Source organism: Egretta garzetta, unplaced genomic scaffold, assembly GCF_000687185.1.
Source record: "Egretta garzetta isolate BGI_Z169 unplaced genomic scaffold, ASM68718v1 scaffold684, whole genome shotgun sequence".
In the NCBI taxonomy this organism is placed as follows: domain Eukaryota; kingdom Metazoa; phylum Chordata; class Aves; order Pelecaniformes; family Ardeidae; genus Egretta; species Egretta garzetta.
Window position 1 is genome coordinate 535,797 of NW_009259420.1, and position 22,749 is coordinate 558,545.

Genomic DNA, 22,749 nt, shown 5'->3' on the forward strand with positions numbered 1-22,749 from the left:
TGGACAGAGGCTCCAACACTGCCTTCATTAAGGCTGTTTTTCTCTCTGCAATTCCTTTAATAACTTCCCACAGACTGGCTGAGTGAACCCAGAGGGAAGACAAATCCCCCCGTGGAATTACAGGCAGGTTTCCTGAAGCACAAAGGCCCGCGCAGGCCGATAGGTGACACACGGAGTTAAACATGCAGTGATTTCTGCACTAATCTGATCAAGGCAATGACCATGTCTCTCTCCGACTGCGTTCAATTCTTTGAGCAAATAGTAAGATCGACTGGTACATTGAGGATCCGGATCTACCTCAAGATCCTCCCACTACAAATTTTGTAGGAAGGGAGAAAAACCAGATTTTTGTACCGTTGTGTCCTGGTTTTGGCTGGGATAGAGTTAATTTTCTTCCTAGTAGCTAGCGTAGTGCTGTGTTTTGAATTTAGCACTACAAGAATGTTGATAACACTCTGATGTTTTCAGCTGTTGCCAAGTAGTGCTCAGACTACTCAAGGACTTTTTGAGCTTCTCCTGCTTGGCCAGGTGCATAACGAGCTGGGAGTACAGCACAGCTAGGACAGCTAACCCAAACTGTCCAAAGGGCTATTCCATACCATAGAACGTCATGCTCGGGGGGGTTAGTCGGTCGCGGGGAGACTGCTCGCGGCTCGGGGACTGCTCGCTGCTCGGGGAGTGATCGCGGCTCGGGACGGGCTGGGCATCGGTCAGCGGGAGGTGAGCAATTGCATTGTGCATCACTCGTTTCTATATTCTGTATATTCTGTTACCATTCTCATTATTATTATTATTATTATTTTCTCTTATTAAACTGTCTTTATCTCAGCCCATGGCTCTAACCTTTCTTCTCCTTCCTGATTCTCTCCCCCATCCTATTTTTCGCCGGGTGCTCTCCCCCATCCCACCGAGGGAGGGGGGGAGGGAGCGAGCGGCTGCGTGGTGCTGAGTTGCCAGCCGGGTTAAACCACGACACGTTGAATAAAAGAGTTGCAAGTTAGTGAGTGAAGTGTCCAGGAAGTACCAAAGCAGCCAGTCTTTTTATTACAACATTTATTTTAGTATAGAAGGCACTTACAATACAGAAAGAAAAAAAAAAATAAATGATAGGCACCAAAAGTGAAGTCAGAATTAAAATGACAAAGAAACAGTTTACCAGACAAAAGGAGCACCCTTCCCTGTTAACAATACAGCACACGGAAATGAAGCAATTGGTGACTAACTTTTTAAACAGTTAGGGCTTTTTTTTTTTTTTTTTTTTTAATAGAAAAAGATAAAGGCTGTTCTACTGTCAACTGAAATGAAAAAAGAACCCCTCCACACACCTGTACACGGATTTGGGAGTTGGTGGTGTTGACAAACATGGGGCCTTTCAGCTCCGGCTCTGCAGGAGGTCCTGGTACATCTCAATGAGGTGAGCGGCCTCTCTCTGCCCAGAAAGCACAGCACCGTGGGTAGTGGAATAATATTTCCTGTGAGTGGCCTCCCCCGAAAACATCACCTGCATTGGCTGGAGGGGGTAAGAGAAGCAGAAAAGCTCAGCAGCGCTTACTGGAAAGGGGACGCGAGGCTAAAAGGAGACGAAACCTTCTGTGCCCTCCCACACCCCCATGAGGTGACACCAGGGGTTTTGAGATTGCTGAGTCTCGAAATCCCAGTGTGCTGCGCCACGGTGACAGGCACGGCACATGTCTGCTGATGTCGAGCTCGTCCTCGTTGCTATAGAATCAGAATCATACAATGTTTTGGGTTGGAAGGGACCCCCAGAGGTCATCTAGTCCAACCCCCCTGCAGGGAGCAGGGACATCTCCAACCAGATCAGGTTGCTCACAGCCCCGTCCAACCTGGCCTGGAATGTTCCCAGGGATGGGGCCTCCACCACCTCTCTGGCCAACCTGTTCCAGTGTTTTACCAGCCTCATTGTAAAGAATTTCTTCCTTAGATCCAGTCTAAACCTACCCTGTTTTAGGTTAAATCCATTACCCCTTGTCCTGACACAGCTGGCCCTACTAAAAAGATTTTCCCCATCTTTCCTCTGGGCCCCCTTTAGGTACTGAAAGGCCGCACTCAGCTCTGCCCGCAGCCTCCTCTTCCCCAGGCTGAACACCCCCAACTCTCCCAGCCTGGCCCCAGAGCAGAGGGGCTCCAGCCCTCGGAGCATTTTAGTAGCCCTCCTCTGGCCCCGCTCCAACAGGTCCGTGTCCTCCTTGTGCTGAGGTCTCCAGAGCTGGACACAGGGCTCCAGGGGAGATCTCACCAGGGCAGAGTAGAGGGGCAGAATCCCCTCCCTCGACCTGCTGGCCACGCTTCTCCTGATGCCTATGCCTGTGTGGAGCTGTTTGCAGGGCTGAGGCGCCATCACAGGGCCAGAGACCAGTTCCAACAACCTGGAACAAATCTGCACGACTCACAGAGCACCTCACTTCTCTACTGACTCCTCCCTTTGCTCCCCTAAATAATACTTTGGCCTTTTAGGCATCAAGGATGGTTTTTTTTCCTGGACAGCAATTTCAGAAGGAAAAATAATCATGTCTCAAGACCCACAGGGTGAGACACAGGCTCTTATCTCTTACACATCCATAGTTAGGGGCTTGCTAAAATTGCTGCCAACTCAGTTCTGCGGCAGGAATTTCAGGTACCTCTCTTCCCTGGGTGCTACAGAGAAAGATTCCTAAAGCTCCTGCTATCTTTTTTAATAGACTTCTGTGCTGAACAAAATTCCACGGTGGGATTAGGCTCTGGGTGGAGGAAATGGACTGGGCAGAGGCTTGGAGGCTGCATATTCCTCAGCCATTGTCTTTGGATTTGGACACATAACCCTGAATGACTGGGTGAGTTGGGCTTACCATGCTACTGCTCATCAGCTGAGCTGTGGTAACTATCTCTGTGTGCTCCTGTTCGCCATGCGATATTAGGAAAGCAAAGGCAGTGTCTGAGGAGCAAACTCATTGTCCCCTGCCAATTCATGAGCCCCCCAGCCAAGGACGGGGCCTCCCTCACCCTCCAGTGCCAACACAGAAAGATTTCCTAACATGCAACTCTGACACATTCAGACCTATCAGGGGTCATGCATTTAATGCTCCATATTCAGACTACGCTTTAAAACAGAATAATGTGTTTTCCCAGAGAATTTTGAACTGGCCAATAAGGCTAATGGTCTTTAAACACAGAGATCAGAATTCCAAAAGCCACGCAGATGGCCCAGCTCTTGATAATTCCAGAGAGAGATGCGGGAATCCCTGAGATGTCAGGATACCAAACATTAGAGATAAAATCCTACATGCGTTATTTTTCCAGAGCAGTATGTATAAAAAAAATGGAAAACACACTACTGGAGACCCAACCCATCCCTTTTAACCTCCCCCCAGAAAACCCACTGCCCAGCATCACATTAGTCTTGCCACAGAACCGATTTGGGCCATACTTACAGCGGTTTTGGAGCTTTCAGCATAAGGCAGTGGTTTAGCGAGTTTCTCTACGTCAGCCCCACTAGACCCAACTTGGGTGTAAGAGTAGGATCCACGGAAGTTGGGATTGCTGCCCCAGGAGGACCGCAGGATCCGGCGAGGTTTCGGAATGTTTGGATTCCCTGGGTGGAAAGCAGGAGAAGACAAAAAATTAAGACGGTGCCTGAGAGAAAACATGACAATGCCTGTGCAAGGTGTGGAGTGGCACGTATTTATTGAAAATATATTCTAGCAGAGCCTGCAGGCTACAGGAAAGATGCCCTAAAACAGAACTCTTTCCTTCTACTGAGTTGTAAGTATCTATGTAACAGAAATAGCACCCCTTTTAATCTCAGCTTCAGTCTTCTGTTTTGGGAAAGATCATGAAAATGTTTATGTTCCTAAAAGATTGGGGAGCTTCAGGGAACCCTGGACAGTCTGGTTGAAAATACAGAGCATCTCCTGGTCTCATTTGCCTGGTGGTGATCAAGCATATGACTGATCTCACCTAATTTTAGGTATTTAATTGGGTGCCCAGTCTAAATTGGATGTTTAGGCAGTCTTGTGAGAGGCGTGCCTCCAAAGAGGAACAGAGATAAGGATGTTAGAAGGCAAATCCTCATTATGTGGGGGCATAGGAAAACCTGTCAGAAAGTTCTCAAAACCTGTATTACTCACTCCAACTGCCACCCAGTTGTCCCCCAAATGAACCTAAAATCCAACAGACCCATTTGGTGGGATGCACATGGCATGGAAAGAAGGCTTTTGAGGCTGAAAGTAGGATTTCTAGATTGCTGTTGGATTTCCACCGCTAAGAGGATGTAGGACCTAGAGATGAGGGGCACTTGAGTGCACCATGACAGGGCCATCATCAGCCAATGTCTCCATCCCAAAGAGTACAGGAGCATATGGCATCCAGGACCTTGGCCCAGGCAGCCCACCAGCTGGTGCCACACGAGCCTCGTGTAGAACTGAAACAGGGAGGGTCATGCTTTGGAGAGCCTCTTGCTAGGCTGGTTTGAGACCACCTCAGTGTCACGGACCAAGATTTTGTTGGCGTCCTGTGATCATATCTGGCTTGGCAGGAGAGGAATGGGGAGACAGGACATGGAGAATTGCAGCGAAGATTAATTTTCTCTGCAGAAGAGCTGAGACACATCCTTGAGGCCACCCTTGAGGCAACCTCACATATCCAGGCAAGGCTCAGCTACTGGACTCTGGGAGTTTGTCAGCACAAGAAGCAAGAGTAATTGAAACACATTTGCATCTTGCACAGTTCCTGTGCCTGCTTCGGACCCTGACTCTGTAACCCTTCAGCACGCTTAGCCTGCTATGAAGATGATGCAAATTCCCCCACTTTCTTCATCACGGCTTAGAGAGGGAGACATCCACCTGTACAGACTAGTTCTACTAAAAAATTACTTAGTCATGCCTTCAATTCCTTAAAATCAGGAGCAGGTTACTTCCCTGGCTCAGCTACTGCTTTTGGGAATATCGTGTGTCAACCAGAACGATGAAATACAAGTCTGAAACGCAGCAGAGGCACCTGGATGGCTTGCCAGAGTACACTGCCAACACTTTCTAGCCACTAACCCCCAGATCAAAATGTGGCACAGACTAGCAAATAAATATACCCTGCAAACAAAATAGATCCTACAACTGAATGTTGTTTCAGGAGTTAACAACTTAGCATAACAAAGCCTCTAGAACATGCTCCTCCAAGAATCTTACAGGGAGGCTCTCAGAGGCATCAAGGAAATAAGTTATCACGTTTTATTTTTCAGGGCTGTGGGAAAGCCCAGGAGAACACACCATGAAAGCTGTTAGACAACGCACCACCAAACAGGGCCAGAGCAGTCATCCATCACATCGCGTTACACAAAAACAATCGCACAATGTATTTTCAAATAAAAGGAGTCTCTGCAGTGGGTTGGTGGTGCCTCTTCCATAGCTGGTGCATGTTCTCATGTTCCACTGTCAAGGTACCCAGAAGATTTTCAGTACTGGAGTCAACAAGTAAGATGTTGATAAAAAAAAAAGATTAACATTAGGGACACACAGTGCCATAAGCAATGAGATGAGGGCTTGTCAGCCTGCAGGTAAGGCCACAGATCTGCTAAAAGACGGAAATTTGTGAACAAAAGGGTTTGTGGAGTCATAAGCCCAATCAGCAACTGTACAAAGCCAGCAATATTTTATAGAGCAATCATTCAGACTGGTAAAAGCAACAGCTTTGCCTCCCTCCAGAGTTTCCCATGGATGACCTTGCACTGTGTTTACAAGCAGGTAAACAGCAGCCTTCCTCCCGGGGAATTAATTCTTCACGTAGCAACTTCATCACAAGGGAAGCTGCAGCACAGCAACACGAAGCGTGGGGCCTCGGGCAGATGGCAGAGCTCCGGCAGAAACACCCGAGCCAGCTGCCAGCGCGGAGCAGGGCTAAGGAGCCCGGGTCCATTAACTCGCAGCTGTACAGCTCCCAGAACCAACGCCAGGCTCCTTCCCTAGCACCATGCTGCGCAGTGCAGCTTTCGTGAGCTCCTTTAGGGTTCCTCAAGACATCAGACCGCAGGAGCAATCCACTGTGCGAGTGCTGTGCCCCAGTTGGCGGCCGGTCACAAGCGGTGTCCCCCAGGGCTCAGTCCTAGGGCCAGTCTTGTTTAATATCTTTATCAATGACCTGGATGAGGGGACTGAGTGTGCCCTCAGTAAATTTGCAGATGACACCAAATTGGGTGGCAGTGTTGATCTGCTTGAGGGGAGGAGGGCTCTGCAGAGAGACCTGGACAGGCTGGATCGATGGGCCGAGGCCAACTGTATGAGGTTCAACAAGGCCAAGGGCCGGGTCCTGCACTTTGGTCACAACAACCCCATGCAGCGCTACAGGCTCGGGGAAGAGTGGCTGGAAAGCTGCCTGGTGGAAAAAGACCTGGGGGTACTGGTTGACAGCCGGCTGAATATGAGCCAGCAGGGTGCCCAGGTGGCCAAGAAGGCCAATGGCATCCTGGCCTGTATCAGAAATAGTGTGGCCAGCAGGAGCAGGGAAGTGAGCGTGCCCCTGTACTCGGCACTGGTGAGGCCACATCTTGAATCCTGTGTTCAGTTTTGGGCCCCTCACTACAAGAAAGATGTTGCGTTGCTGGAACATGTCCAGAGGAGAGCAACCAAGCTGGTGAGGGGTCTGGAACACAAGTCATACGAGGAGCGGCTGAGGGAACTGGGGTTATTTAGTCTGGAGAAGAGGAGGCTGAGGGGGGCTGCCCAGAGAGGTGGTCGAGTCCCCATCCCTGGAGGTATTTAAAAGAAGGATAGATGAGGTGCTTGGGGACAGGGTTTAGTGGTGGGATGGCAGGGTTAGGTTAAAGGTTGGACTCAATGATCTCAAAGGTATTTTCCAACCAAAGTGATTCTATGATTTATGCGCCTTTTAATGTGAGGAAGCTGTTTCTAAGAGGAAAATCAGGATTCCTTCATTCCTGCAGCACAGAGAGGAGGAGCTTGCTCGCAGGTCAGACGGGAACACACAACTCAAGCTCTGATCCCGAACTGCTGTTTGCAAGAAAGAAACTACGCAGACTGGGAGGGCCACACTCATTCAAGGAACATATTTAATTGCACTTTCTCAATCTGCTTTTAAATAGTTGGGTAAACATGTGCCTTTGCCTACAGATAAAAGTAACAATTAATACAGATGTGGAAATTTCTAAGTTCCCACTGTTCAAAGAGAGATAAAATGGCTAAAAAAGGACCTTAGCCTTCATAGAATCATAGAATCACTTTGGTTGGAAAAGACCTTTAAGATCACCAAGTCCAACCTTTAACCTAACCCTTCACTACAATAGGAGGGCACATATCTTTACGCCACAGAATCCCACTTTTGAAGCTGTGGAAGACAACTCCACATGCCTCAAACAATCCTGTCTTTATTCAGCTACTGGGAGGTGTGGTTACACAGATGTATTGGTTATGGGGCTGATCATGAGACACAGGATTATGGTAAAATCAACTCACAGACCTAAATTAAGGCACCCAAATTTAATTGCCTAGCTGAGAGCAGGATATCTAAGATCCCATCAAGGCCAACAGAGGTCTGTGGTACTACCCACACATTAGTGTCTACAGCCACCAGAGAGACATTAGGGTATCCCAGGCATCCACATACGATGCAGAACCTAAAAGAGATCCCTTCTCCTCTAGAGAAATAGCTGCAGGTTGGGGAGAACAGCTCAGGGCATCTCTGGCCACAGCTTGACAAACCAGTGAGTCCTTCAGAAGGGAGTGGGCCTGCAATCCCTGCCTTCTGGCTTCTAACACTCGGAGCTTAGCCAGCATAGAAGCCAGAGCAAGACTTCTAATTGTTCGAAGGCATCCCATTTAATCAGATTTAGAGGACGCTGCTTTTCAGCCATCCAGTTGTGAAAAGCAGTAATTGCCAATGGTTCTTAGGTTAGGACGATCCTCAGGGCTTTTCACAGCAAAGCCAGATAATCCGCAACGCTAACCGGCATGGGAAATTTAAGGTCACAGAGGCAGATCATCTCCTCTCGGAGAAAAATTCTCAGTGCGAAACAACACTGAGTCTAAAAGAATGGATTTAACATAGGACTGGTCTAACACCCTCTGAAACCAAAGCAAAGGCCTCCGTGAGCAATGGACTGGGAAAACACAGCTGAAGGTGGGAACCCCCCTGGCTAACGCATTAATTCTTGAATAGAATAAGAAGAAATAAGAACATGGGGGATTTTATACCCAGAACATGAAAGCTACAAAAGGCAAAGTGAATATTAAAAGGCTCATACTATCTACTTTCAGTACTGAATATAAGGCTGTCTCTATACTCAGCAGAGAAAAGCTTCTTCAGAAGATGTCAGAGAGCACCAAGTGAGGTGTGGAAGATCTGAACTGCCTTATGGAAGAGTCTTTCCTTCCACTGAGCTTTGGATCCTAGGAATGCTAGTTTCCCAACTCAGTTAGCTCGCTTACATGAAGCTGGGTGGTGGGAAACACTTTAAAAGCTGGGTTTGGTGGTGCTAATCGACCAGAGACCAGTCATTTTCAGAAATGACTACAGTTAGATCACAGGCAGAAGGCTGCTTTGTACCCCCCCAACCACCTCCTACCTGGTCTAAGCCACTCTCACACTCCTGATGAAACAGGTTAGTGAAGAACAGGCTAGGTGCATGGAGAGCTGTGCACACGTCTGTTATTTCAGCCTGCCTGGCACCTGGTCCAGACCAGCCTTGAGCTAGTGCTTCTTCTGTGAAGCAACTAGGGAACAAGGATAGGATAGGAGCAAGGATAACAGGATAAACGCAGCTACCTTAGCAAGGCCATCCTGGAAGAGCTGTGAAAAGGTTTTTTACAAACTAACAAGTTTTTTTGGGCAGGAAGTGGAAGGGGTCACGTTGTGTAATGGGTACTCCAAGGACAGGTTTTCTTCTCGCAGTTTTGAGCAGCTGAGAGGTGACCTCTCCGCTCATGCACAAAATGTTCATTGCAGGGCAAGGCCCTGGTAAATCCAGTCTGAAATTCTCCAGGGTTAGATAACCCAGGATTAGCAGAAGGCTGAGCTCACGCTGCTGCAGAGCCTGATGGACACGGACCAGGTGCAGCATCAACTAGGACAGCAACTGCAGCACACAGCGATGAGCCGGGGCCGATACATTCCCATCCTGGGAGGAAGAGAGGAACATCCGACACATTCCTATCCTGGGAGGAAGAGAGGAACATCTGACACATGCAGACAGTAACAACAGTGAAGGAGCCCAGGAGGGGAGAGGGAGGGTATGCTCCCAGAAAGACCCGAAAAACCATGACGAATTGAAGTGGTTTAGGAAAAAAAAAGGAGATCTGAAACAAGGTTGTTTATACTCTCTGGGAGACGTCAGCACCGGAATAACTTGGCCTTAAAGAGGAGAGCCTCCTGCTATGCCTGCCTGCTGAGGTCAGGAGGAAAGGCAGCGTGGATGTACTGACATTGCAACACAACGTAGGGATACCCAACACCACCGAACACAAACAGCTCAGGAGGCAGAAGCTGCCCGGCATCCAGAATCCACTGATTCATCCTACTTCCCCGCAGGAGCCGGCTATGCAGGTCGTCCTCAGCCTCCAGGACCCTTTCTCTAGAACTCTGCGTTGTCGGTAGCAAATGGTCTGTAAGCACAGGGGAAAGCTACACTTGTGAAGGCAAATTTCTTCAGTTAATTGGAGGCGCACGGACAAGAGGTAAGGCTGGAAACCCACTGGGTGTTGAGATTTGGCTAACACAAGCTAGCAGGCAGATATGAATAGCTTAGTCATGGGACCCAACTCTAGAACAGCATAGAATACATCTAATCTTGGATGAGAGCACCCTTATAATTGCTTATAATTAGGTATAAATCCAAAATCCTTATTTCAAGACTGTCAGTAAGTCAACCACTATTTCTTGCAGTGTTACTGCCTTACGCTTGAACTTAACAGTGTCTCCCATCAGAGGATCTCAAAGAACTCCATAGACACAAAAAGCCCTTTCCTTGGCAAAGTGTGCAAGCTCTAGAGGAGTGACTGCAGACAAACTAAGGTCCAGCTTGTTCAAATATTACCACTTCTAGTGATTTCATCTTGGATTTTCTCAGCATAATACACTTAAGATCTGTCTTGCTCCAACTGGCTGCCTTTAATGTGATGTGTGCTCAGTACAGGTGAAACCTGTGAAATCCGGGGAGATTTAAGTGAACCATCCAGAAATGGAACCTCTCAACATCAATGGACACTTGGAAATCTAGGCCCATGAGATTGCCACATAGAGTCACGTTGAATGGAAGTCAGGGATGTGATTCAGCCAACACATCCCAGCGGGTCTAAACAGGTTCAACTCCACTAGCTCTAAAAGAGCTATGCTGCTTTCCACAGCTGAGATCAGTCCTCAGGAACCCCGAGCCTGACAGTTCCAGCTGCCAAAGAGTTATTTGTGATTAAATAAAGCAGAGGATGTGGAATCCTCAAGCACTTCTACCCACCACTTCCTGAGCTGGTTATCAGCCCCTCTGTATAAATAGCTTTCAGGCACACCCAAGCAGGAGGTATGCTGGAAGCCCACACACAGCCCATTCAAAGGGACATAAAATGCCAAAGAACTAAAAATTACTTTAGCGCATTTCCTTCCTAGCGGTTATTCAACACCCCAGCCCCACTCTCCCTCTCTTCTCCGCTCACCAAAAGAACCAGAGCATGGCTGACCTGTAAATTTACGTAGCATTTCGGTGCAGGTTTCTGCCACAGTTTCGTCATCGCACTTCTCCATAATCAAAGCCTCTTCTCCACAGATCCAGCCACTCAGGACATGGCCGTACCTCTCTGGTGGGTAGAGTACGTCGAAGCTGCAGATCTTCTTGTACCACAGCTCCTCAGGGTAAGTCAAGCTCTCGCTCTCTGCCTCGTCTTCCCAGACAAATTGGATGCTGTTGCATTCAGAGCTCCAGAAAGGTTCTTCGAACTCCAGGAAAATCTTGTCGGTCGTATTGATTCCTAGTTTCTCAATGGCCATCACCTTCTCCTCGGGCAAACGGGGATGAAACAGGGTCTCATGGCGTTTCTTCAAAACTCCCAGGGACACCGTCACAATGACATGGTCAGCTGGGATGAACTCGCAGTCCTCGCACTCTACGAAGACATCGGAGCCCTTGTCCTCCTCAGGGAGGTCACTGTTGTGGTCAGCCACCCTCTCAATCTCCTTGCTGACCGACTGGTTCCAGTGGATGCACTTGACTGGCTTGTGGAGCTGAATGACAGACTCAGGAATGGAGCGGGCCAAAATCTCCACGATTTTAATGAAACCGCAAGGAATGATGTGATGAGCCCCAGGGATTTCGGTCCATTCCCCAAATTCACTGAGCGAGACTTCATCCATGCTGTGGGAGCTGCTCTCGCAACTCTCTACCTAAGGAAAAGCAACACAAAAGCAACATTGCCACAGAGCAACTCATTTTGCCACAGCACAACATTGCAAGGGCACAGAGGAGCTGCACAAGCTGAGAGTCCTGAATCCCGCTCCTAAACCACATTATTTTTGCTAGTGAAGGAGTGATTTGCCATAGGATTGGACAAAATCAATCCTTAGCCTGCCTCCCAACCAGAGAAACCATTTTGTCATGGTAACAAGCTGCATCAGCTTTGGTTGCATTGGCCACGGTTGCATCAGCCAGAGTTCAGAGATGATGTCTTTGCTTCTGCATGATCCTGGGTTACAGTTCTGACTGTTGTCTATCATTTAAAACCCACTTCACTGGCTGCTTGGTGCTCCTACCACAGAAGCTGGAGCTATGTTAATCAGATGCTCCTTCCAATGTTAATAAATGTTCCCGTGAGGAGCCACGGAAAACTTTTGGCAGCTATTTCTGCTGTCTGCAGCTTTCAACATGCTGTCACACAGTCAGCAATCAGCAAGCTAACAATCTGCTGGAGGTGCGCGGACCCAACACAGAAGGAACTGAAGGAGACAGAAAAGGGAAATGCCAAGATGTGAGACACTTGCGTTTGATTCACTTGATGTGATTATCAAAGCTTTAGATTCGGGACCTGTTGGTTAATGTTTGCAGGAGTATTAGGCCTAGCTGTAGCTTCCAACAATCCCTGGAACAAAGGCAGGATGTTTGGCCTGTCTTGTGATAAGTTTCTAATGATAACACTGATGCATGGGACACAGCTATCTTAAAATCTTCAAATCACTGGAGTCACAATGATTTGCACACCATAATTCTTTAAGCATTTTAGGCAAAGGGAACATTACAACTCCATGCCTCACCCTTTGACCAATTTTCCAGGCCTTTCCACACTTTCATGACCATGTTTAGAAGCCTGGCAAGCCCAGACCCTCTCCCTGTGGAGCATCCTGGTGCTGGGCAGGAATCTCTGTGCTGTCATGTCAGGCAAGCAAGTCAAAGCTGTACTAAGTAGTTCACAGGCTGCTCCTGTGCCTTGGCAAACCGGTGGTTGCCCTTTCCTGGTCACTGCCCAGTGACTCCAGTGAAGACAGCAGGCACAACTGCTGGGCCAGGTGGCTAGCAGCTAGGTCTTGAAGAAGACCTATCCTCTGAGTCTGCTGAGGTTCTGCCCTATCTGACGGCTGAGCAAGCACTCTCCAACACCCACCCAGGGCCAGTTCTGCTGGCCCACGGCACAGACCCTGCACCCTGGGTCACGCAACAGGCCGCCCAGCCCGCCTGGATGCTCCAACAGGACAGTCCACATTATGAAGATAACTAGCAGTGATGGCTATTTGATTCTTTCAACCATGAAGGAAAAATGCCAGGGAGAAAAACAGGCAATTACCAAGACTATACTTTGCCTGAGACAGCAGTTAATCCCCACTCTCTCAGCAACCACTCTGATCTGATAGTCTTAAGTATCAGCAGCTTTATTGTTCTCAGGTATTTACACATGAGAAGGGATTTGCAAGACTTGCAGAAAAGTCTCTGGCTGTGGCAACCTGTAGCAACCACAGAAGTAACCACCAGGGAAACCAGAGCTGTATCAAATGTCTAACATGGTCTGCACGGGTGATGTTACGTGGATAATACAATAGCTAACTAGTCTTTATGTGGCAGCTGTGGAGAGGCTCTGTGATACAACCTTTTGGGTTAGGACAGTGGGATATAAGAACAGCACTCAGGATGCCTGGGTTCAAATCTCAGCTTTACCACAGATCTCCTGTGAGACTTTTTAGGTGTTTATTTCTCTTTGTTTCAGTTTTCCACCTGTAAATAGTGAATACCATATACTTACCCACACCACAGAGTGCTGCTTGCCTCCCTTGCCTCATTTCATAAGCCTTTAAGTCATTATAATTGAAATAGAAATGACTGTTACGCTTTACTTGATGTGAGTGCTTGATGCAGCGTTAAGTCCTTATCCCACAGAGATCGCATTTAGGCCGAGGCATCAAGGAGATAAAAAGAACTAGGGAAGCCGTGAGGAAAGATGATTAGGACCGGGGTTTATACAATCTACCTTTGATTTTATTGCTTTACCTTCAAAATGCTTTCCAGGGATTTCTTCAGCAAATTACTAGTATCAAAGTTACATTTCTTCTGGTCTCTGAGAGATGGACAGAGGCAGAAGGGGGTAAAAGACACTCAGGTGGGGTCCGAGGTATAAGGCACAAGCTGACAATAGAGTAGCTTCAGGTGGTAAGAAAATGTTCAATCACACCAGAAAAGTTAACAGGGCCTAGGAAACCCCCTTCTGATTAGAAAGCTGGAAGTTTAAGATAAGAAAAAAAGCGTACAGTCATTATTTCTTGCAGCCCACTGTCTTCAGATATGCCTCACGAGGAAAAGTTGTCAAATATGAACGCAAACTGCCCCAGCTGCAAGAGAAAGCAATTCCCCAGTGATGGGCAAGGCTTAGCCAGGTCTCTGCGGTTCAAGATTTGTCTGCTCTTAGTTAAAACAAAAAAACCAAGGACGTGCACACACACCTTAAGGTACTGCTGGATCATGGCTAGTTTCAGCCTCTTGACGGCCTCTGTGTCATCCGGATCGGCCTTGACACGTTTGCGCACTACGTCCCGTGTAAAGACGCCCACACTATTCTGGCTCTCAGCATTGACTGGTTTACCTCGTTGGAAGAACTCCTGAGTCAGGTTATAGACCTGCGAGAGACAGGACAGACAGACAGACAACGTGATTCACAGCAGAATCCAAGCCCCAAGCAGGATGCTTTCTCACCTATCCAAAACCAGAACATTCAGATCACCTTGTCTTGCCAACTTGAGAGATCAGCTTTGGCAGTTTATCGTCCACTCTGCTCCAACACCATGTCAGGTTGCACCCACAGCTACGCTGGTTAGAAGGCAGGAAGCAACACTTCCCTCCAGGCAAAGATAACCAACCTTACTCACCTGCAACAGTCTAGTTACTATTAAGTCATTAAGTTACTATTAACTTACAATTCGAGTTATTTTTCAATTTCAGCATGTCCGTTCTGTCACTTGCAGAAGACCAACTGAGGCAGTCCTGCTTTTTTCAGTAGCTAAAGCCTCTTGTTCAACCGCCTGTTTCGATACTGCAGCTGGATCTGTAAGCCAGGCAAGCACAGGCTGCAGAGCACCGCTCCAGAGCAGGCTTAGGTTTGCTCTGTGTAATTCCTGGCTCTGCCGAGCAGTGTCACAGCCCGACTAAGCTCCAGTCTCCATCCAAAGACTACTGGGAGCAAACTCAAGCAGCAGGACCCACGTGCTTCCTCACATCTGACAAAAGCACCAGCTCTTCTCCCACCTCGGTGTCTCAGGTGCAGCCTCTGTATCTAAAACCTTTCTCAGGTTGCAGGGCTCAGATCTTTGGCTGCTCTAACCTGGAACCAGCCCTTCCACCCTCTCCGTTATTCTAATTATTTAGCTGTAACGCCCAGGAATTCACCAGGGTGGAGGGATTCATTTCATATTTAGTTTTCCGTTGTCCCCTGAAAAACAGGAAGCAACCAACACAGGCTTAAAAGGAATTTTGTATGCACACACATTTTACTCACTGAGCACAAGACAAGATCCATGGAAAACAATGACATCCCTAGTAGCCCCCCACCAGGAACCAGTCTGAGCAGGGCCGCAAGAAAAATCCCCTTCTAACAAATTGTTGGGTTTTGAAGAAGATCTGACATTTTTATTAACCCCAGTTTTCCACTGTACAAGCTACTTAAAACGAAGAAAACAACCATCCACCTTGGCCATCTGCTTGTGGCTGGCTGGCATGGTCAGTACTTCTGTCTCTAAGATTGCCAGAAGAGCCTGCAGTTGAATCACGGCCCCTCACTTCCATGGAAAACCTCCCAGGAATCTTTTAACACAGGAACGCTTTTAAAAGATGCCTCCCAGAAGTGCAACTCAACCCATTAATGACTTGTTTGTCCAGATTGAGTCACCTCCTCATTTATATCATGCCACAGAGGTACACAGTATGCTTACAAGTAGAGAGGCAAGATCCCTGCTTGGTGAGTGTTTCCTGTCAAAGATGGTTTGATGACAACTTGTCATCCTTTTTTGGAGACAGGTTATTCAGATATAGTGAGGAGTTCAACTCAAAAGTAAACGGCCTGGTAGGAAGATGGCAGAACCATGGCAGCCTCTGCTTCAAAGGCTCCTACAGCTCCTCATTCTCTACTGATACGGCTAATTCACCATGGTTTACTTTCTTCGCACCTTGATGCTCCCCAGAAGCTTGATCTTCTTTTGGGTCTTAAGAATACAGTGAATTTAAGGAGGCAAAATAGAGGGATGATGAGAAAGGGGAGGTAGTGATGGAAAATGTATGGCAGTGGTAGGACTAAGAGAGAGCAGGGCTGTGAGTGAAGGGAGGAAGAAGAGTAGGCAAGGACTAGTAAGGGATGAGGAGGAAACTGAAATAAAAAATGAGAGAAGAAAAAAGGGGGGGGAAATAAACTACAAAAGCAGAGAAGTAATCACAAGAAAAGTAAGTGGAACTGCTGAATACAGAAGAGAACTGCAAACGCTGACTGGGACAGTCTTTCCAAGGACATTTCCAGACAAGAAATGTGGAGGCCAATGCCCTATGTGAAACGAAGGCTTCCAGCAAAGGAAAAGAAGTATCATCCTCTTTGTTCCCCAACGCCAAAAGCTCTTTGGCAGTTTCAACACCCCATGGTTCTCAGGTCCACTGATTTCTGAGGCCCAAACCACTTCTAGCAAGTACAAGCTGCATAGACCTTGCGTCAGCATAATGCAGCTCAGCTTTCATAAGCCGATTGCACACTGTAAGCAGATAACGCATTCACAAGACAAGCAAAGCTGTGTTAAAACCCAGCTACCATTTGGCCAAAAGGATAAGTGAGCCATGGGTATGTTTTTATTAACCGTTGTATTCTTCACTGCCCAACAGAGAAAAGAGCAGAAATGCACAGTTCTCTGTGCTGTAAACATCAAGTGAAGTCTTTCCTATGCATGCCGTCCCATCGACCCGACAGCAGGTAAGTATAATCACCACCAGGATTTATTATTTTTTCCTCAGAATCCCTGTTATGTCTTTGCTTTTCTCCTCTTGGGGGTGCTGGACCATTTGATGAAGAGCAGAAGGCAAAGCCCTTGTAGGAAAGAAGCAAGAGGAGAAACAACAGCAAGACCTACATGAAGAGATACATTGTCCTAATAAAAGACTCAAAAAGATGTTCAATGTTTATTGTCTAATGTACATATGCAATGAGCCCATCCTGTATAAGAAACTATGGAAAAGGTTCACTAGAAGTCCCATTTAAGGTAGGTTTCTAACGAAGTAAGAGCAGAATTGTTCTGTCTGGAGTTGGAGTCACTTGGGCTCATAGTAAAAGAAAGCATGGTCATGCCTCTGGGTCCACCTCTGAAGCCACAGGGAACAGGCATTTGTGAGATCCGAAGACACATTTTCCTTCAATCATTTCATTGTGATGTGATGAAAGAAGGATTCCTGAGAGAGTTCAAGCTGGCTTTTTTTTTTTATTTTTTTTATTTCAAAAAGAGCCTGGTGAAAGGTAGCATCGAGAACCACCTGAAAGATTCTGCTGATTTTCTAGTTAACCCTACAAAATATCATAGAATCACTTTGGTTGGAAAAGCTGGTGAAAGGTAGCATCGAGAACCACCTGAAAGATTCTGCTGATTTTCTAGTTAACCCTACAAAATATCATAGAATCACTTTGGTTGGAAAAGACCTTTGAGATCATCGAGTCCAGGCATCCAAACTGAGAGCACCGTGCCCATCGGCACGGAGAGCTACACCATATACAGTCCAGACTGACCTCCCTTTTCTGTTATCACACACCTGATACAAGCAGGGAGAAAAAAAATAAGGACAGACTGCATCATCTCCCAGCTCCTACCCCTGGCAAGCTCACATCCCAGCACAGTGACTTAATCATTTCTCACTCGAAAGCTCCTCTGGGTTCGGGCAGAACAACTGGCCCTAGAAGCCTGTCTGCAAGACAGAAGCAGAAGACACAGAATATCTCAAGCAACTATTCATTCTGTGCAGATTTCCATCCCAAATTCTGAGGGTTTACATATAATCCTATGGGGAAATGGGGCTGAAGGTCAGAAGTTAAAAGGAGTTAATTGAATGGCCATAACTCTAAAATGGCTCCACTTCGGCTTAGATCTTCTGCCTTCTTTCTGACCAGCTTTGGGGCATCCCACAACTGGGGTCCCTGCAGAGACGCAGGTTCCACTGAGGATGTCTTCTGTGTTACCTACAGGCTTCCACCTCCACATTTACTAGATACGTGCTCCTCCACCACAGGGAGAGGCAGTCTCTTAGGAAGAACAAATCTTGATAAAGAAGTTTCTCAGCACTGAAGGAGGTCAGGAAAGCACATCCCAATCCACGGTCCTTCCTGTTAGCACCGGTGACGATCCGTACCATTGTCTTTTTCTTACTTGGCTTCAAAACTGCAGTGACTTAATCCCCGGTCGGTAAAAAAACCCCGATGGAGATAGGTCCTTGCTGTTACCAGGCCAGACATCTGTCAGTGCAATAGAGGGGCAGGGAGGGAACGGTGACTCTCGGTGGCCCTTTGGTCCTGCTTTCTATGATAAGGCAAGGCAAGGCACTGGAGCTTAACTGGGGATGGCACGAAGCCCAGCACAGGGTGGGGGTGAGAAGGGTGGAAAACTTTGTCATTCTTTGGCTGCATCCCTCCCCCAGAAGCTGCGCAGCACACAGGAGAAAGCTGACAGATAACAAGGCCATTAATTAGCTGATTGTTGAAGGGAGGGTTCCTGTGAAGCAGGTCTTTAGGGACCACATCCTTTCTGAAAAGCCTCATTAAAAACAGGCACTTTTTCTAAATCAGGCGGGCCGATGGGCTCTGGAATTCCTGGGCAGGCAAAGCAGTGTGATTTTTCACCTGCATTTAACTTGTCAAGCTCACCACCTCCCTCCCACCCTTCACAAATACCTGGGAGTTGGCCTTGAATGCCGCTTTGGGGAGGGAAACAAAGATCTAGCAGGGACAGAAGAGCAACTCTGAGATGGGTTGTCCCTGTCCACATCTTCCCAGCTGTTACACACACACAGACAGTGAAGCTGCAGACATTACCCTTTTGAGATCATCGAGTCCAGGCATCCAAACTGAGAGCACCGTGCCCATCGGCACGGAGAGCTACACCATATACAGTCCAGACTGACCTCCCTTTTCTGTTATCACACACCTGATACAAGCAGGGAGAAAAAAAATAAGGACAGACTGCATCATCTCCCAGCTCCTACCCCTGGCAAGCTCACATCCCAGCACAGTGACTTAATCATTTCTCACTCGAAAGCTCCTCTGGGTTCGGGCAGAACAACTGGCCCTAGAAGCCTGTCTGCAAGACAGAAGCAGAAGACACAGAATATCTCAAGCAACTATTCATTCTGTGCAGATTTCCATCCCAAATTCTGAGGGTTTACATATAATCCTATGGGGAAATGGGGCTGAAGGTCAGAAGTTAAAAGGAGTTAATTGAATGGCCATAACTCTAAAATGGCTCCACTTCGGCTTAGATCTTCTGCCTTCTTTCTGACCAGCTTTGGGGCATCCCACAACTGGGGTCCCTGCAGAGACGCAGGTTCCACTGAGGATGTCTTCTGTGTTACCTACAGGCTTCCACCTCCACATTTACTAGATACGTGCTCCTCCACCACAGGGAGAGGCAGTCTCTTAGGAAGAACAAATCTTGATAAAGAAGTTTCTCAGCACTGAAGGAGGTCAGGAAAGCACATCCCAATCCACGGTCCTTCCTGTTAGCACCGGTGACGATCCGTACCATTGTCTTTTTCTTACTTGGCTTCAAAACTGCAGTGACTTAATCCCCGGTCGGTAAAAAAACCCCGATGGAGATAGGTCCTTGCTGTTACCAGGCCAGACATCTGTCAGTGCAATAGAGGGGCAGGGAGGGAACGGTGACTCTCGGTGGCCCTTTGGTCCTGCTTTCTATGATAAGGCAAGGCAAGGCACTGGAGCTTAACTGGGGATGGCACGAAGCCCAGCACAGGGTGGGGGTGAGAAGGGTGGAAAACTTTGTCATTCTTTGGCTGCATCCCTCCCCCAGAAGCTGCGCAGCACACAGGAGAAAGCTGACAGATAACAAGGCCATTAATTAGCTGATTGTTGAAGGGAGGGTTCCTGTGAAGCAGGTCTTTAGGGACCACATCCTTTCTGAAAAGCCTCATTAAAAACAGGCACTTTTTCTAAATCAGGCAGGCCGATGGGCTCTGGAATTCCTGGGCAGGCAAAGCAGTGTGATTTTTCACCTGCATTTAACTTGTCAAGCTCACCACCTCCCTCCCACCCTTCACAAATACCTGGGAGTTGGCCTTGAATGCCGCTTTGGGGAGGGAAACAAAGATCTAGCAGGGACAGAAGAGCAACTCTGAGATGGGTTGTCCCTGTCCACATCTTCCCAGCTGTTACACACACACAGACAGTGAAGCTGCAGACATTACCCTCAAAGGTCACGCTCCTGCCACTTTTCTTTGAGGGTGATGCAGATGATCTGATTCTTTGAGGGTCATAAGCAGAGGCCGAAATCCTCCCCCAGCCCCAGGATTCCCCCAATTATCCTAGTAGGAGTGGAGAGGAAGGTGGGAAGACTATGAATACGTGGCAGGGACATCACACCCTGGGGAACCTTCCAACGGTGGCAGGCCCCCCTTCCTTGGAGAGACCAACCAAATGGACTGGTGATGACCCTGAGCAGTGCCAGCCCTGCATGGTACACAGTCTAAGGATAGTCTTAAACCAACAGGGGCTGTGTTATTAGAAACTAATGCTGCCGTAGAACGTTCATGATAAAGCCCTACCCTGTCTATGCTTCTGTTTAGTTGGTAGACTGTTAAAGTAATCGATGTGGTTATTGTTGAGGAACAGGAAACAAGGTGATGTCTTATCGTCTTGATTAGTAAAATGTGAAGAGTTACTTAACAAGAAAGAAATTAGGGGAAAGGTAATTCTGGCAGGGGGAAGCGCGACCACCGACTCAAATAGAAACCAGAAGCAACTTTCTTCCCCCCCTCTTTGAGCATGCGTAGTAAGTTAAAATCAAACTAAAATCAGGGTGCTGGGCCATCTTGTCTAGGCTGTGCTCTTGCCTAGAAAGTCTGGACCTTGAGGTCCCTTCCAACCTGGTATTCTGTGACTCATTCTATGATTGTATCTTTAAATCGAAGCAAAGAAGTAATGAACCAGTGAGAAATAACTATGATTAGCTAATGTAATGATCATGAAGTAGATAGGTGCGATATGTTAATCGTAACATATAAAAGTTAAGAGAAAGTCTTGCTAGGCGTGCTAGCTTTGTGGAAGACCACCTAGCACCCACATTTTGCGTAACTTTGCGAATGAAGTTATCTCGTCTCAGTGTGTGAAGATCGGCTCATTGCATGCCGGGTAAACGAACCCTACTTGGGACCACCGCTGGAGAGCTGTCCTGCCAACAGCCCTTTCTGATGGTGCATCGCTTGGCAACGCGTGGTTGGAAATCCCGGTAGCCGCTCCGCAGGGCTGGAGACCTTCCTTACAGGCATTGCTCGGGTCGCTAGCGTTCTCACGGAGGAGGATTTGGGTCACCTCAGTCAGAGGCACGTGCTGGGTCTTGACTGACTTCAATGCAGTGCAACGGCCTCGCAGTTAAGCCAGCCTCTTATAGGGAACTTTCTGCTACAGAAATGAAGAGCTGAGCAATCTCACTGCTTGGCTTCCCCGTAACCAAATAAAGGCTTCTGTGAGGCATCCCTACCGCTATTAAATATTCAGGCTACTGCAAACAAAAGAAGCAAAACTTGTACTGAAGTAGAAGAAGCCAGCCAAAAAAAGATTGGACAAATGCCTGGAAAAAGCGTAAGGACTTTCCAAATGAACTAGCGAGGCAAAGCTCTGAAGCTACCTTGCCTTTCACACCAGGAAAATTCAGCACACAGACCTCGCCTTGCTAGGCTCCAGCTTCAGCAGCTCCGCATACCCAAGCGAAACACTCGAGGCAGACCCTCTGCGCTTTGCATTCCCTAGAATTTGGCATCCAGCTGACAAGATAACTGGGGCTAGAGAGATGCAGATGGAGAAGCAGAGCTGGAGGCATATGCTCGAGCCCAAGCACGTGGCAGCAGCTGCAGCGAAAGAAGGGCAGCGTGCAAGTGCATGGGAAGTGAGCCGGCTGTGCTGGGGAGGGCCAGCATGTGAAACTGTGACAAATTTAGCCCCATTCATTCAAGACTACATTTTCCACTGTTAATGCCAGTGCTCCATCCCTGATTAGCCTTTGCATCCATCACGTGGTTGCTGGTTGTTTTGGTTGCTGGTTTGTTTGTTTTTTTTTTCTTTTCAAGTCAGGACAGCGTGGTGTGTCACAGGCTTTGCTATCTCTGCCTCTTCCAAAGGGTGAGATGCAGCCTGAGAGATGAGACGACATGATGGCAGGATTGCTAACAGCAGGCTGCCCCAGGCTCTGAGAAGGGTCTGGGTGCCCCTGCGAGGCAAGGTCGGAGCCGGACCTCAGGATCTGGTGATCCGTACGATGGCTTCTTATCCCAGACAGCTAACAAACCCTCTCAAAACCCCTGCCTCCTCAAAAACCAGAAATTCAGAACTGAAGACCAAATTCCTACTGTTCCACCCCAGCACCCATTTCATCATCAGTTAAAGTAAGAGAGTATTGGCCAGCCAGGATGAAAAAAAAAATAATATGGAATGGACTCTAGTGAAAATGCAAAAAAACCCAAACCACCGGGGGTGTGGGGGACTCGACAAAACACAGAAGAGAAATGCACCAGGCAGACTCAGCATGTGTAAACAGAAACAATTCTCTGCACTTTATGCCAGAGGAAAAGGTTCCCAAAGCCACATGCCTGCGGCACGTGCTCCTGACTGCCCACCCACCGGGGCACTTGTAGTTCATACAGCCTTTTTTAACTGGAGATTTTCAGGAGATCAGGTAGGTCGCCTTAATTCCTGCTTTTCCTATGAAGCGCAGGGAAGAAACCAGAGTCAGCTGCCTTAAATCACTAAAGACCGTCCAGTCTGACACCCCAAAGAGGCCGGGACAAGAAGCTCAACAAAACCATGAGCTGTGCCTGCAGAAATTCCAGCGCGTTTTAAAGGAAGACAGAGGAAGCACGTCCCCAGCAACAGCAATTAAGAGGTTGGCTGATGTCTTCTGCTTGGCTTAAGCCGTCCCCTACATATTTTTACATTGCAGAGAGTAGCTGTAGACATTTTTACAAGCCATAAATGTGAAAGCCTTTTCCGTCTCCTAGCGATAAAGATATCCTGTGGCAACGATAAGCTAATAATGCGTTGCGTAAAG

The 22,749-nt window shown here is 47.8% G+C and overlaps 1 protein-coding gene across 1 annotated transcript in view; it reads right to left on the reverse strand.

The window, feature by feature from the left end:
* Positions 1-1,095: 1,095 nt before the first annotated feature.
* Positions 1,096-22,749, reverse strand: part of SMOX (spermine oxidase) — a 51,613-nt gene continuing 29,959 nt past the window's right edge. Inside the window, exons 4-7 of the mRNA XM_009636894.2 lie at positions 13,909-14,082; positions 10,671-11,370; positions 3,429-3,589; positions 1,096-1,510 (exon numbers count right to left, since the gene is read on the reverse strand). Coding sequence (XP_009635189.1) covers positions 1,373-1,510; positions 3,429-3,589; positions 10,671-11,370; positions 13,909-14,082 — 1,173 coding nt within the window. The 3' untranslated portion in view covers positions 1,096-1,372. The remainder of the gene's footprint in view (positions 1,511-3,428; positions 3,590-10,670; positions 11,371-13,908; positions 14,083-22,749) is intronic.